General features: G+C 40.2%; 2 protein-coding genes across 2 annotated transcripts in view; one reads left to right on the top strand and one right to left on the bottom strand.

The window, feature by feature from the left end:
* The window catches only part of LOC116845579 (nucleolar protein 10), a 7216-nt gene extending 3786 nt beyond the window's left edge, over window positions 1-3430 (bottom strand). Inside the window, exons 1-10 of the mRNA XM_032818411.1 lie at window positions 3214-3430; window positions 3089-3134; window positions 2722-2936; window positions 2498-2634; window positions 2093-2302; window positions 1788-2016; window positions 1241-1660; window positions 837-1128; window positions 512-749; window positions 323-419 (exon numbers count right to left, since the gene is read on the bottom strand). Of these exons, the coding sequence (XP_032674302.1) occupies window positions 323-419; window positions 512-749; window positions 837-1128; window positions 1241-1660; window positions 1788-2016; window positions 2093-2302; window positions 2498-2634; window positions 2722-2936; window positions 3089-3134; window positions 3214-3279 (1950 nt within the window). The 5' untranslated portion in view covers window positions 3280-3430. The remainder of the gene's footprint in view (window positions 1-322; window positions 420-511; window positions 750-836; window positions 1129-1240; window positions 1661-1787; window positions 2017-2092; window positions 2303-2497; window positions 2635-2721; window positions 2937-3088; window positions 3135-3213) is intronic.
* Window positions 3431-6002: 2572 nt separating this feature from the next.
* LOC116845559 (profilin) overlaps window positions 6003-11813 on the top strand; it is a 27157-nt gene continuing 21346 nt past the window's right edge. The window contains exon 1 of the mRNA XM_032818345.1: window positions 6003-6235. Coding sequence (XP_032674236.1) covers window positions 6125-6235 — 111 coding nt within the window. The 5' untranslated portion in view covers window positions 6003-6124. The remainder of the gene's footprint in view (window positions 6236-11813) is intronic.

Raw genomic sequence — 11813 nt, 5'->3', positions numbered from 1 at the left:
AGAGAGAGAGAGAGAGAGAGAGAGAGAGAGAGAGAGAGAGAGAGAGAGAATAAGTGCAATAAAAAGTTACTTTTCTGTACATATATATTATTTAAAAAATATACTTAACAGTATACGATACAAAAATCCAGTGATAACACAAATTAACGTTTCTTCCTAAAAATATTCTTTGCCGGCCGTAACAAGTGCTTAAACTCTTTTCTGTGACGTTTCACTTCCATAGGTCGTTTTCTCTGCGAAAGTTAAAGAAGATATAAAATTTTAAGATGAAGAACATACGAAAACACTTTCTTGTAATAAGCGATCAAATCAATAGACGTACCTTGCCGACGGTAAAAGTCATTTCTCGACAACCGTGTGAGCCGGACACTTTGACATCATACATCTCTTCGTTCTTCAGTCTCTCCGCGAACGATGTTCTGCGAAACGTTACCGCACAATTAAATAATGTTAATGTAAATAATATCCGAAATATAAATGCACAATAAGTCAAAGTAAAATTATTATTTACTTGTTTCGCCTCGCTGTTGACTCGCCCTCTTCAAACGTCACATCATTTTTAATTTTGTCTAGTCTCGATTCGTTTTTCGCGGCCGGGTTATTATCCTCCTCCCCACTATTCTCTTGTTCTTTCTCTCTCTCGTTTTTTCTTATTAAGCGATAATTCTTTCGCACTTCTTTAGCCCACGGCTTCTCGTCGTCCGAGCTATCAGAGCTATCATGTATGAAACTCTCGTCTGAGCTATTGCCTTTAAGAGAAAATCGATTCAACGTGAATTTTTTTACATATACAGATTTTTCGAGGAAGAAATGATATTTACAATATTCCTCGTTACCTTGTGTTTCATTCTCATAAGAATTATCCTGTTTCTCTTCTTCTTCTTCCTCTTGTACTAGTCGTCGTTTCAACGCCTTAGCTTTATTTTTGTCGAGTTGAGAAATAACAGGATTCAATAGAGCAAATTCTTCAGAATTTTTATCAACTTGGAAATCAGGATTGCTGAAGAGAGCCTTGAATCGCTCGTCCTTCAATAGATTAGAAGACACCTGTTTCTTGCGATTTTTATTGTTCGCGTTGTCCATTAATTTCAATGCTAACTCTTGATTCACACTTGGTAATTTTTGTATCTGTTTATTAAAGTGAGCATATTATAAGGATGTTGAGTTTCAATATATTACACGTTCAAATATTTTAATAAAACATAGTGTATGTAAAATTAGTCAAAATTAAGTAAAATACCTGTACTCTATTAACACACTCCTCCTTAATCTTCTCTCGAATTCTTCTCTTCTTGTATTCCTCGAATTCGAATGGTTTCATCACATCTCTTGCTTTTCTGTATAATCGAATATCCATGAAATATCCATGCATGTAAGCCCTGAGCAGATTGCTGCCTTTTAGATGCAAAAGACCTAATTCATCTAATTCCTTTTCAGTAACAAATTTATAATCATCGTAGATAATATCGTAGTTCAGTTCCTCCAATTCCTCCGTGAGATTATCGAGGAAACTACACCAGTACGGGGCAGGTCCAAGACTAGGAATATAATATGTCTGCATCTTTATCGTTTCATTAGCTATCATGAGCATACCGGTGTTTGGTATAACACACAAATCGTTGAAATCGTGCTGAGCTTCTATAGAAGTGTAAATTTTGCCCTAGAAAAAAAATGTATAACAATTCATCTACAAGATTCTAATTAAAAAATAAATCTTGCATTGTGGCTTGTATTTTTATTTTTACAAATATGTGAAAAGAACAAAGTATCTTATTGGTTTTACTTACACTGTTCTTTTCCCATATTTTTACAATAGAACTGTCCATAGAGTAAACAAGATCCATTTTTTCATGAAATTCTATATTTTTGATTGGCAAACCATACATATGGTCCTTCATCAAAAATGGTTTACTGGATCTTATATCATACAGCATTATTTGTCCTGTCGATGTACCAACTCCTAAATTCAAGCCTCCTTGAAACTTTAAAGCTGTGATTGCTGGAACTGTTTCAAACCTAAAAAGTAAAAAGTAAAAAGATAAATTTTATGATAAATCACTTTTAACAGATGGATTTTATTCTCGTATCCTACTTGTCCTGGGTAATACAATGTTGAGCACAGTCCAACACTCCAACTCTATTCCTCATCCTTGGATCCCAAGCTTCAACTTTTCCTTCCTGTGTGCCAACTACAAGTAGATGATGCAACGAATTTATTTCACATTTGTTTACTGAAGTTGCTTCCGTCTCAAATGATTGCAAAAATTGACCACGTTCGAGATTTATTCTGTATATTTCATTACTGCAACAATATATTATAATAATTATGTGTCTATATATATTTTGAATATATACTCATATATTAATATATTCTATGTACTCATTTATCCATAGATATACTCAATAGATATACTCAAACATGATAGAAATTTCACATTAATATATAAATAATAATTATAACAAATATATATAAAATCATATAGATTTTAGAACTGACCTATCGCCTACAATGAAAATATCACATGAGGGATAATGATATTTCAGGTCTCTTCCAAAGCGTGGCATTCTAAGCTTGTAATATTTTCCTTGAGCAGCATGAATTTCAATATTGCGATCATAATGTAAAAATATTAACTAGGACAAAATAGAAGTTTTTTAATAAAATTATTTCAATCCTATTGTTCTATGTAATTTTAATAGTTTTATAATATTCATACTTACTTTACTATAATCATCTGATAATATCTCAAAAGTGACCACATCAGAATCAAAGCATCTCTCAAACTTCAATGACAAGTTTTGTACATCAAAGCATTTTACACGTGGTTTGTAAATTCCTGTCGCAAGGATATACTGTCTATCTTTAGAAACTCTAATGGATGTACTCACACCAGGCATGCTGAAGTCTTGAATAAGTTCGATGCGCCGTCGTATGTCTATTAGCAAGTAATCATAATGTTAAATATAATCTCAAACATCTTTTTGAGGCATAAAACTAAAGTTGCCATATTACTGGATCTAAATGATTTTTTTCTAAGATAAATAAAGTAAATTATATGTTACTTTTACTTATATTGATAATCCTTACCGACATTCTTTTTTACTAAACTTCTTCGTTTTCGTTCAGATAACCACTGAAAAATATAAAAAATATACATTTAAAAAAATATAACCTAAAACAATAAACGTAATATTAATGATGACCTCTCTTACCTCAGGGAGAGACTTCCCAGCGCTTAGATTATAAATTTTTATATTATTCGGAGCGGAAACTTGCATTTTTAGCAGCTTTTACGTAACGCAAATACTTAATGACAAATAAATTATTTTAAATTCTCCATAACTTTATTTTTTGAAAACCTATAGATATATGTGTGCACGTGGGACAATTCTCTCTTTCTCAATAGGTGGTCTGTTCTTTTCAGCTGCACTGCTAAACTGGTGCAATAAGTTAGAGAGAGAAAACATAAGGTCTGTTCTTTCGCTCCGCACTGCTACACTGATGTAACAAGTTAGAGTGAGACAAATATATATTTGTTTCGCTCTAACTTATTGCACCAGTGTAGCAGTGCAGAGCGAAAGAACAGACCTATATACTTGTCTCACTTTAACTTATTGCACCAGTTCAGCAGTGCAGACTAAGAAAAGAACAGACTGAGGTTTGTCTTTTCCTCTGCATCCCTGCACTAAGGCTGCGTTCCGAAATTCACTGCCAGTACTAAAATCCTATAATATACGTAACATGAACTATAGATTTTCAGTACTGGCAGTGCATTTCGGAACGCAGCCTAAGTGTGATAAGTTATAGTGAAAAAAAGTATATTTGTTTTACTTTAACTTATTAGCGTGTTCGACTGGCCCTAGGTTAATCGCTCCGAGAGCGATTAACGACGTCACAAGTCTGTACTAACCAATCATAAAATTTATAAATACTTGTTCGACTAATAAACGTAGGCTGAATAACCAGAGTGGGTTAACTCCTTATGGCTCCTGCACACAGGACACGGTAATGCTTGCCGCGCGGCGGAAGTTCGAACGACAGCCAATCAATATGCTGCTTTCCGTAATAACCTTCCAGCTCTTACGGAAAACAACATATTGTTTGGCTGTCGCACGGACTTCCGCCACGCGGCAAGTATTACCGCGTCCTGTGTGCAGGAGCCATTAGGGCTTGTGTCACGATGCTAGAAATTGGAACGAGATCTCGATTTGAGAAACGTGTAACCAATAAAACTGTTGTCTTTCCGTAAAAGTTGCAAATGGATTGGTTGCTTTTTTCTCGGATCTAGATCTCGGGCCGATTTCTAGTATCGTGGACACAAAATTTTAAAAGGTTTTTTAATTTGACAGACGATAAGTGGTCCGAGTTGTCAGTGACCCGTTGGAATATCGTTATCGTTTTTTCGGGTAACCTGTTAAGGCTCGCCTACAATTTCTGTAAGAATATGGCTGTAAAGCTGTAAGATGCGAAATGAATTATTTTCATTCGCTGACAGCCACGTTACAGCCTTACAGCCATATTCTTATAGCTATTGTAGATAAGCCTTTATGGTATACGTATTTCTAAAAACAAATAGGTCTGCTCCAGAATATTTAGTAACTCTCGATCTAGTAAATGTTAAAACATCCATGACAAAATCTCATCTATACTGCAGCCGAATGTAATGAATGAACACGGAATTCGAAATCGATTTTGATCGAAATATTTTCGTTATTCCATTCTATTTAAAAAAATAGAAATAAATTTTTTTTTACAATTCACACTAGGGAAAAAGATTTATGGCTCCTGCATACAAAATGCGGTAATGCTTGCCGCGTGGCGGAAGTTCGCGCGACAGTCAATTAATATGCTGCTTTCCGTAATAACCTTCTAGCTCTTGCGGAAAAACAACATATTGATTGACTGTCGCGCGGACTTCCGCCGCGCGGCAAACATTACCATGTCCTGTGTGCAGAAGCTATTATGATCGACCCTCTGGGTTGCGTTCTAAAATTCACTGTCAGTACTGAAAATCTATAGTTCATGTTATGTATACTATAGAATTTCAGCACTGACAGTGAATTTCGGAACGCAGCCCTGGTTTCTTTCTGTTTTACATGGGTACAAAGCAATGCAACTAACTTCCAGGGACCCTATTCTTAAAATAGTTGCTTATACGTAATGGCTGCGTTCAGCAGAGAAAGCTGCTTTGCAACTGTTGTAAAATTCGTGAATCTGATTGGTATATGCTCTTGGATTTAACTAAAATTAAGAGCATACTCCAATCAGATTCACGAATTTTACAACAGTTGCAAAGCAACTTTCTCTGCTGAACGCAACCAATGGCTCCTGCACACACGCGGACGCGGTAATGCTTGCCGCGCAGCTGAAGTCCGCGCGACAGCCAATCAATATGTTGTTTTTCTGCAAGAGCTAGAAGGTTATTACGGAAAGCAGCATATTGATTGGCTGTCGTGCAAACTTCTGCCGCGCGGCAAGCATTACCGCGTCCTGTGTGCAGGAACCATTAGTGCTGGTCTACAACCTCGTTTTTAGAAAATATTTTATCTCTAAGTCGTAAGCTGTAAGCTAAAAACTGTTAAATAAATCTTAAAGACAGTAGTCCACGATATAAAACGTAAGAAGTAAAACATAACATGTATCAGGTAATGAGAGAAAAATTATTCGGATTTGCATGTTGATGACGATGCGTTTGTTGACACGCAGTTCCTATAGAAATGCATCAATCAGAACAGAGTATTTCCATCCTGCAAGCAAATCAGTACGAAAACAGGCATCGAGCCGCTGGTTCTATTAGCGTGAAATTCTCACTAATTGAAATAAAATAGCAAAGAATCTCCTAGACTTTTCGATAATCGATTTAAACGATTGTCTACATTTCCCTAGTAGCTACCGCTAGTAATTCTAGAAATATCAGGTAGGTGGAGTGGCGACGGTCGGCTCTATGATGGCGGCGAAGGAAGGGGCGGGTAGGAGTTGAGAGGAAGGGAGGGTGGTAGAACGACCGGCGTTTCAGCGCGTATCGGTAGTCGCGAGACGAGTCAGTTGGTGACGGGTTGCGTTCGTCTTGTGCGGCGTAGTGAACAGTTTCGGTCGTCCTCTCTTCTCCCCTTGTGTTCAAAAATGAGCTGGCAGGATTACGTTGATAAGCAGCTGCTCGCGTCTAGGTGTGTTACCAAAGCGGCGATTGCCGGACACGATGGCAACGTGTGGGCGAAATCCGATGGCTTCGAAGTGAGTAGTACACTAAAAGAATACCGAGAAACGGGAGAGAGATAGAGAGAGCGCAGGCAGGAGAATGAGAGAGTGAGAGAGCGTGAGCGAGCGAGAGAGTGAGAGTAAGTGAGTGAGCGCGAGAAAGCGAGAATGAGGGAGAAACGGAGTCGATAGAGAACGTGGAGAAGCCGAGCACACTCAGTAGAGACGTGGTAGCAGTCTTTCTTTGATAAAAGCGAAAGTGCGCGAAACGGAGTAGCGGGGAATAAAGAGGTTCTTTGGTAAAACGCGTAAAACGTGCTTTGTCAGTGCGCGTACGAGAGAGAGGAAGAGATATGGAGAGCGAGAGAGAGAAAGAGTGCGAGCGAGCAAGCGAGCGAGAGAGAAAGAGCGAAAAGGAAAGAGAGAGGACAGATGCTTCGGCAAGATCGTCCGTCGCGCGCGGTTCGCTCGAGCTCGTTCGGCTCCAACACGAACCGGTTCGGTCGAGTAAGTTGGCCTGTACGGCGTGCACGTCGTCGGCTACTTTCTAACCCCGAAATACGGTGCCACGTAGATGCCGGCCGGCCGGTCGTTCGTTCGTTCGTTCGTTCTGTCGCGGCGCAGCGCGGTGCGTTATCGTCGCTTGAGCGACGTGCTCGTCCTCGCCGTCGTCGTCCCTCGCGATATTACACCGGCGACGGACGTAAATCTCGGTTGCCGTCGTGCGCATGAGGAGGAGAGAGACAGACCGAGTCCGCGGGAGACGATGCCTATGAGCCGCTCGCTCACAGGCGGCGGACATGTTTCGCTCTCTCGCCGGCGATCCCCCGGAGAGGTGCGCGAAGAATCGATCGACTCGTGCACACGCGAGTGCCCTCGTCGTAGCCGGCGATGATGACGATGACGAGAGAAAGAGAGAGAGAGAGAGAGAGAGACAGAACGGTCTCGTTCACGGGGCGTGTGTCGCGCGACACGGCAAAGTCAATAGCAAAGCGGAGAAACGGCCGTGTTCGTTCGGCTCAGGGATCGATTATGTATCGCGCGGCTCGAGAAGGGTGTGGCGTTGCGACGGCGGCTTCGGCGGCGGTGTCAACGTAAAAATACGTGGCCGCCGTCGAGAACGACGGTCGCAGGCGGTGCACGGCAATCGTCACGGGTTCGTTTTCCGGCGCCGGTGGCCACGGGAAAATGAACCTTACGACGCCATGGTCGCGACTCGCGCGTTTTCATCTCGTCGATCGAGCAAGAATCGGAGCGACATGAGGATCGATTCCGCGACGACGACATTCGTCGTTGAGGTGCGTCAAATTCGTCGGAGCTCCGGCATTCTCGCCCGTCGTCACGCTACGTACAACGGGTTTCGGCGACGACGACGACGCCACCGCCACCGTCGTCGTTTAACATGGCCGCCTTCTATCAAGGCGCCGGGCACGTTGCTGCGCTGTCGCGCACCGCGACGTGGAAATGGTGATCCATTGTTCGCGATCGCGACACGACGATTCTCGATCCCCGTTCACGAACTTGATCGTGTCGCGCGAGTCGATCGGGGGAAAAACCACCGCGATTTCGAAGCTCGCGATGAACAGACGGACAGATCGAAATTTTAGGTTAGCTCAGCAACAGTCACGTAGGCGCGTGAGGAGGAGGAGAAGGCGGTGGGTGTGGGACGTTTTCTTTTCTTCTTCCCTTTGCTTTTTTGCAGCCACTGGTGCGTTGGATTGTGTGCTTATATATACATGTGTGTAACGACATACAGGTCGTTTCAGCGAGTTTGCGCGTGTTCTCTGTCCGCAAGAACCTCAAGCACCACCACAAATCTCACCGATATCGCTTATCTCGAAGTTATTTGTTTGTTCGTCGTTAAGCTTTGTTTTTCGCGCTAGAGCTGTAGCTCGAGGCGTTAATTAGCGTTCGATCGATCGTACGTTCGTTCGTAACGTTAAAGCCAAGAGTCGAGACTGAAGGAATTTTAAATAGGAACTCAGCCACAACGATATGTAAGCATGCAATATTGCGTCTATTGATATGTCGAAATAGGAAAAAGATCCATCTAGTTTTGGTTAGTTACGTTTTATGTCTCGTGTCATTTTTCGATTTCTAAGATCTCCTCTGGCTTGTTATTAATCTGAACGAACCGGTGTTAAAATGAAAGCGTCAATCAATTTTTTCTTCACGAGGCTAACGTTGGAGATTACCGGAAATGCCGCGGATTACCGGAAACGCCGGGGATTACCGTGACGTTACGAGCGGTCGTTTAAATCTCGCGTGCCCTGAACGTGGCGATTATCGCGTCCCAAAGTTAACAATTGCGCCACGTCGTCTAGGATTTCGCGTGCCGTCATTTAATATGCGTTTCCCGTTTTGTCTCCGCGTTGCACAATCGTCGACTCTAGAAGAAAAGGAAGACGAAATTTTTCGATCCTTCTCCGAATCGCAGTGAAAGCTGCGATTGTGATCGGTGCGCCCTCCGCACTGCACTTTCGAAGCTTACGCGGGATCCTTCGTCGGTAAACCTGTCACAGCAAGGTGGCCGTCTCTATGTGCGGAAGATCGCGAACCTGTGCGTCTTTTATTTAAGAAACAGCTGCATTAAATCACATTTTCCGCGCGCGTAAAATAACGCAGGTTATCAGGAGAGCAAGGAAAGAGGAAAACTCTGCGAAGGAGTGCAGAGAGTGCAGTTGAAAAGAGCAGACCTCGTGTGAGAGCTGAAATCTTGTTGTAAGATTCGTCTCGTTCGCTAGGGAAAAAGTCGCGCGATAAATTCTTCTCTAACAGCAAACTTCAGCGTCCGCGCGATTCTCTCGAGGCGTCTTTGAAGCCGCTGTAATTCCGCTGAGTTCAGATCGATGCTACAGACATGCGAAACCGCTCTACGTTTGCTTGTTCCCTGCGTTCGTTCGCTCGCTCGAGACAATAAGAATGACAGTGGCGATTGTTGCAACGTTCAAGTATGAATAGCCGCTACGCGAGGGGAGACAAGAGGTTCGCTTTACTTGCACTTTCTATTCTTGCTCTCCGCATATGCCTGAACGTGGGTACACCGATTTTATCTTGCGTGCAGAAAGTGCAGCCGCAACGTTGATGAGCACGTCGTAGGATGATTTAAGAGGGGAATCGCGAAATTTCCGTTTGCACCTTCGAAAGCGGCCGTAGATAAGGGAAATCTTATCTCTCGCAATTGATCTCAGCTGTTCAATCTTTTTTGACGCACGAAAAATATAAGTTCTCATTGCGATAGTTAACGTTCTTAATTGTAAATTAAATGTGTTTCAGCGCAAATGTCACTTCTTTTTAAAACAATTTGTCGATTTGAGATGTTGGGGGTTTAGAATCGTTGTAAATTCATCTTGTTAACTGGAAGTAGACAAGTTAGAGAAGTTAGATTAAGATAAGCTAGTGTAGGAAAATGATATAGTTGGCAACATTTCTTGAAAATTATCCTAGGCTTAGTACGAATTTAGATGTAAGATAGGGATTTGACATCTGCGAAGCTATAAGAAGATACGAGAATCGCTCTTTCCGAATATCCTTAATGTGAATATCAGTTGCCAACACTTATACCCGTATTCATATATAGTCAGACCTTATATTTAATGCCTCTTTAAATTTATCTTCAAATGCTCTACGAATTATTTTATTGGCTACAGAGCATCTGAAGGTGAACTTAAGGAGGTTTTACTATAATATAAGGCCTGACTATGAATTAGACATTAGGCTCAAAAAGGTACTTTCGGCGGTTATGTATACATCTAATCAAATTGTTTAAAAGCTCAAAAATTAAATCAAAGATTATGCAATATTGTGCTTTGAACTAGTTGAAAATTAGATTTAAATTCTCTGCTCGTTCTGTTTCCGTTCGTCGAAGTGTTTTATACTGTATTCACCGGGAATTGAGCATTCAATTATTCAATTTTTCTGCATTTAGTTGTAAATTGTGATAAATATGTGCAATCTACACGAATTTCTTCATATATAGTTGCTGACAATGTATATAAATTTAAACGAGAAAACAACATGAGAACTCCTGCTATCAAGGCCAAATCTTACACTAGGAATAGTACATATAAGCACAGCTCGCAATTTGACTGAATTTTAATACCCTCGTTGATGGCTTCAAAAATCCATCTGTGTTATTTACGAGTGATTTTAATCAATACAACGCGAATTATTAATTGTGCATAGTGAAATTATCGTTTCCAAGCGCGCCTCGAAAGAATCCAAGAGTCACATGTGCGACTCATTGCAACGAACGTGTTAATTTGGTTGGGAACAGACTGATTATTTGAGACTGATATTTGAGACAATTGTACGTGAGTTAGGTTAGGGTCATGTTAGGACAGGTTAGGAGTGGTTACGAGTGGCTACCTCGTAGACGCATAGAATAGAGAAGAGAGTCGGCATTTAGGTCTATACACATTTGCTTCGGCAAGCCTGCGAGAGAGGCGAAACAGCGAGAAGTTTTCTTTTGTTGTTATTCGCGCGTAGCTTGGATACATTACAATCGTCTACTGTGACAGTCCATACAACGATATTTGCTCAGGCGTTTGTCAGCCGCGCTAGTGTCATTTACTCGCACCAATTCTGTTATTAATGCGTGCACGCACGGTAAGGGACAGAAATTTCTCGATATTCTGTTCCTTTCAACGTTTTGCCGGACGAAACATATGTAACGCGTGAAATAGTGTGCCACGCGCGGATCACGTGTGTTATCTGTCCTTATGTTCAATTATTTATTTGTATGTGAGTCGTTTGTATTCCGAAGAGTGAAAACACATACACAAGGTGAATTCGAAATTTACAAGGTCAGCATTAGCCACGACGTCGCGTTTAACATCAGAACTATCGATGGTTAACGAATTATTTTCACCAGAGAGGTCAAAATGACAGCTTTTAAGAAATGCGCAACTTAAGAGGAAAATGTTTTTTTTAGTTTTTTAGTTGTATCCAACGTCGATTAAAAGTATAAAATAAATCGTTACAACTTTGAATAATTTTGATAAATTACAATTTACTCATTTTGATATAATTTAATATAATTTAATTTTATACACATATATAATTTAGTTAACTTTGACCGCTTTAGTAGTTCTAGTGTTAACACGTTCACTACCAGACATGTGACGCATTAATATTTCACGAGAGACCTCACATGTGTGTGACAGCAATAATTTTTCTTTCTGTGACGAGTAATCACTTCTGTAATCGCAACCGAAAATATCGTCCAAACACTTAGCTGCTTTACCCTTTATTACCGTCGCTAAAATATGTAAAGGAACTTGAATATAAGTGTCTATTACAGTTTATAACAGTTGCTTGTGTTGAGAGTATGAAGCACATAAATTCAAGCACATAAATATGCGTAGAACGCATATATATGCATCTGTAGTGCACTGAAAGAAAAAATATTTTATATCATACTTAAGAAATAATAAATATTGATGGATATTCTAATAACATATCTGTTTACTAATATATAAAATATTTTTCAAATAAAAGAATACATTTTCTTAAAAAAATATATTTTCTTAAGAAAAATACATTTTCTTAAGAAAAATACATTTTCTTAAAAAAATACATTTTCTTAAAAAAAAAAAAAAAAAAAAAAAAAAAA

The sequence above is a fragment of the Odontomachus brunneus genome, unplaced genomic scaffold, assembly GCF_010583005.1.
Source record: "Odontomachus brunneus isolate Ranch 3 - 2012 unplaced genomic scaffold, Obru_v1 Obru_scaffold_053, whole genome shotgun sequence".
In the NCBI taxonomy this organism is placed as follows: domain Eukaryota; kingdom Metazoa; phylum Arthropoda; class Insecta; order Hymenoptera; family Formicidae; genus Odontomachus; species Odontomachus brunneus.
This window is presented reverse-complemented; position numbering and strand designations above follow the sequence as displayed.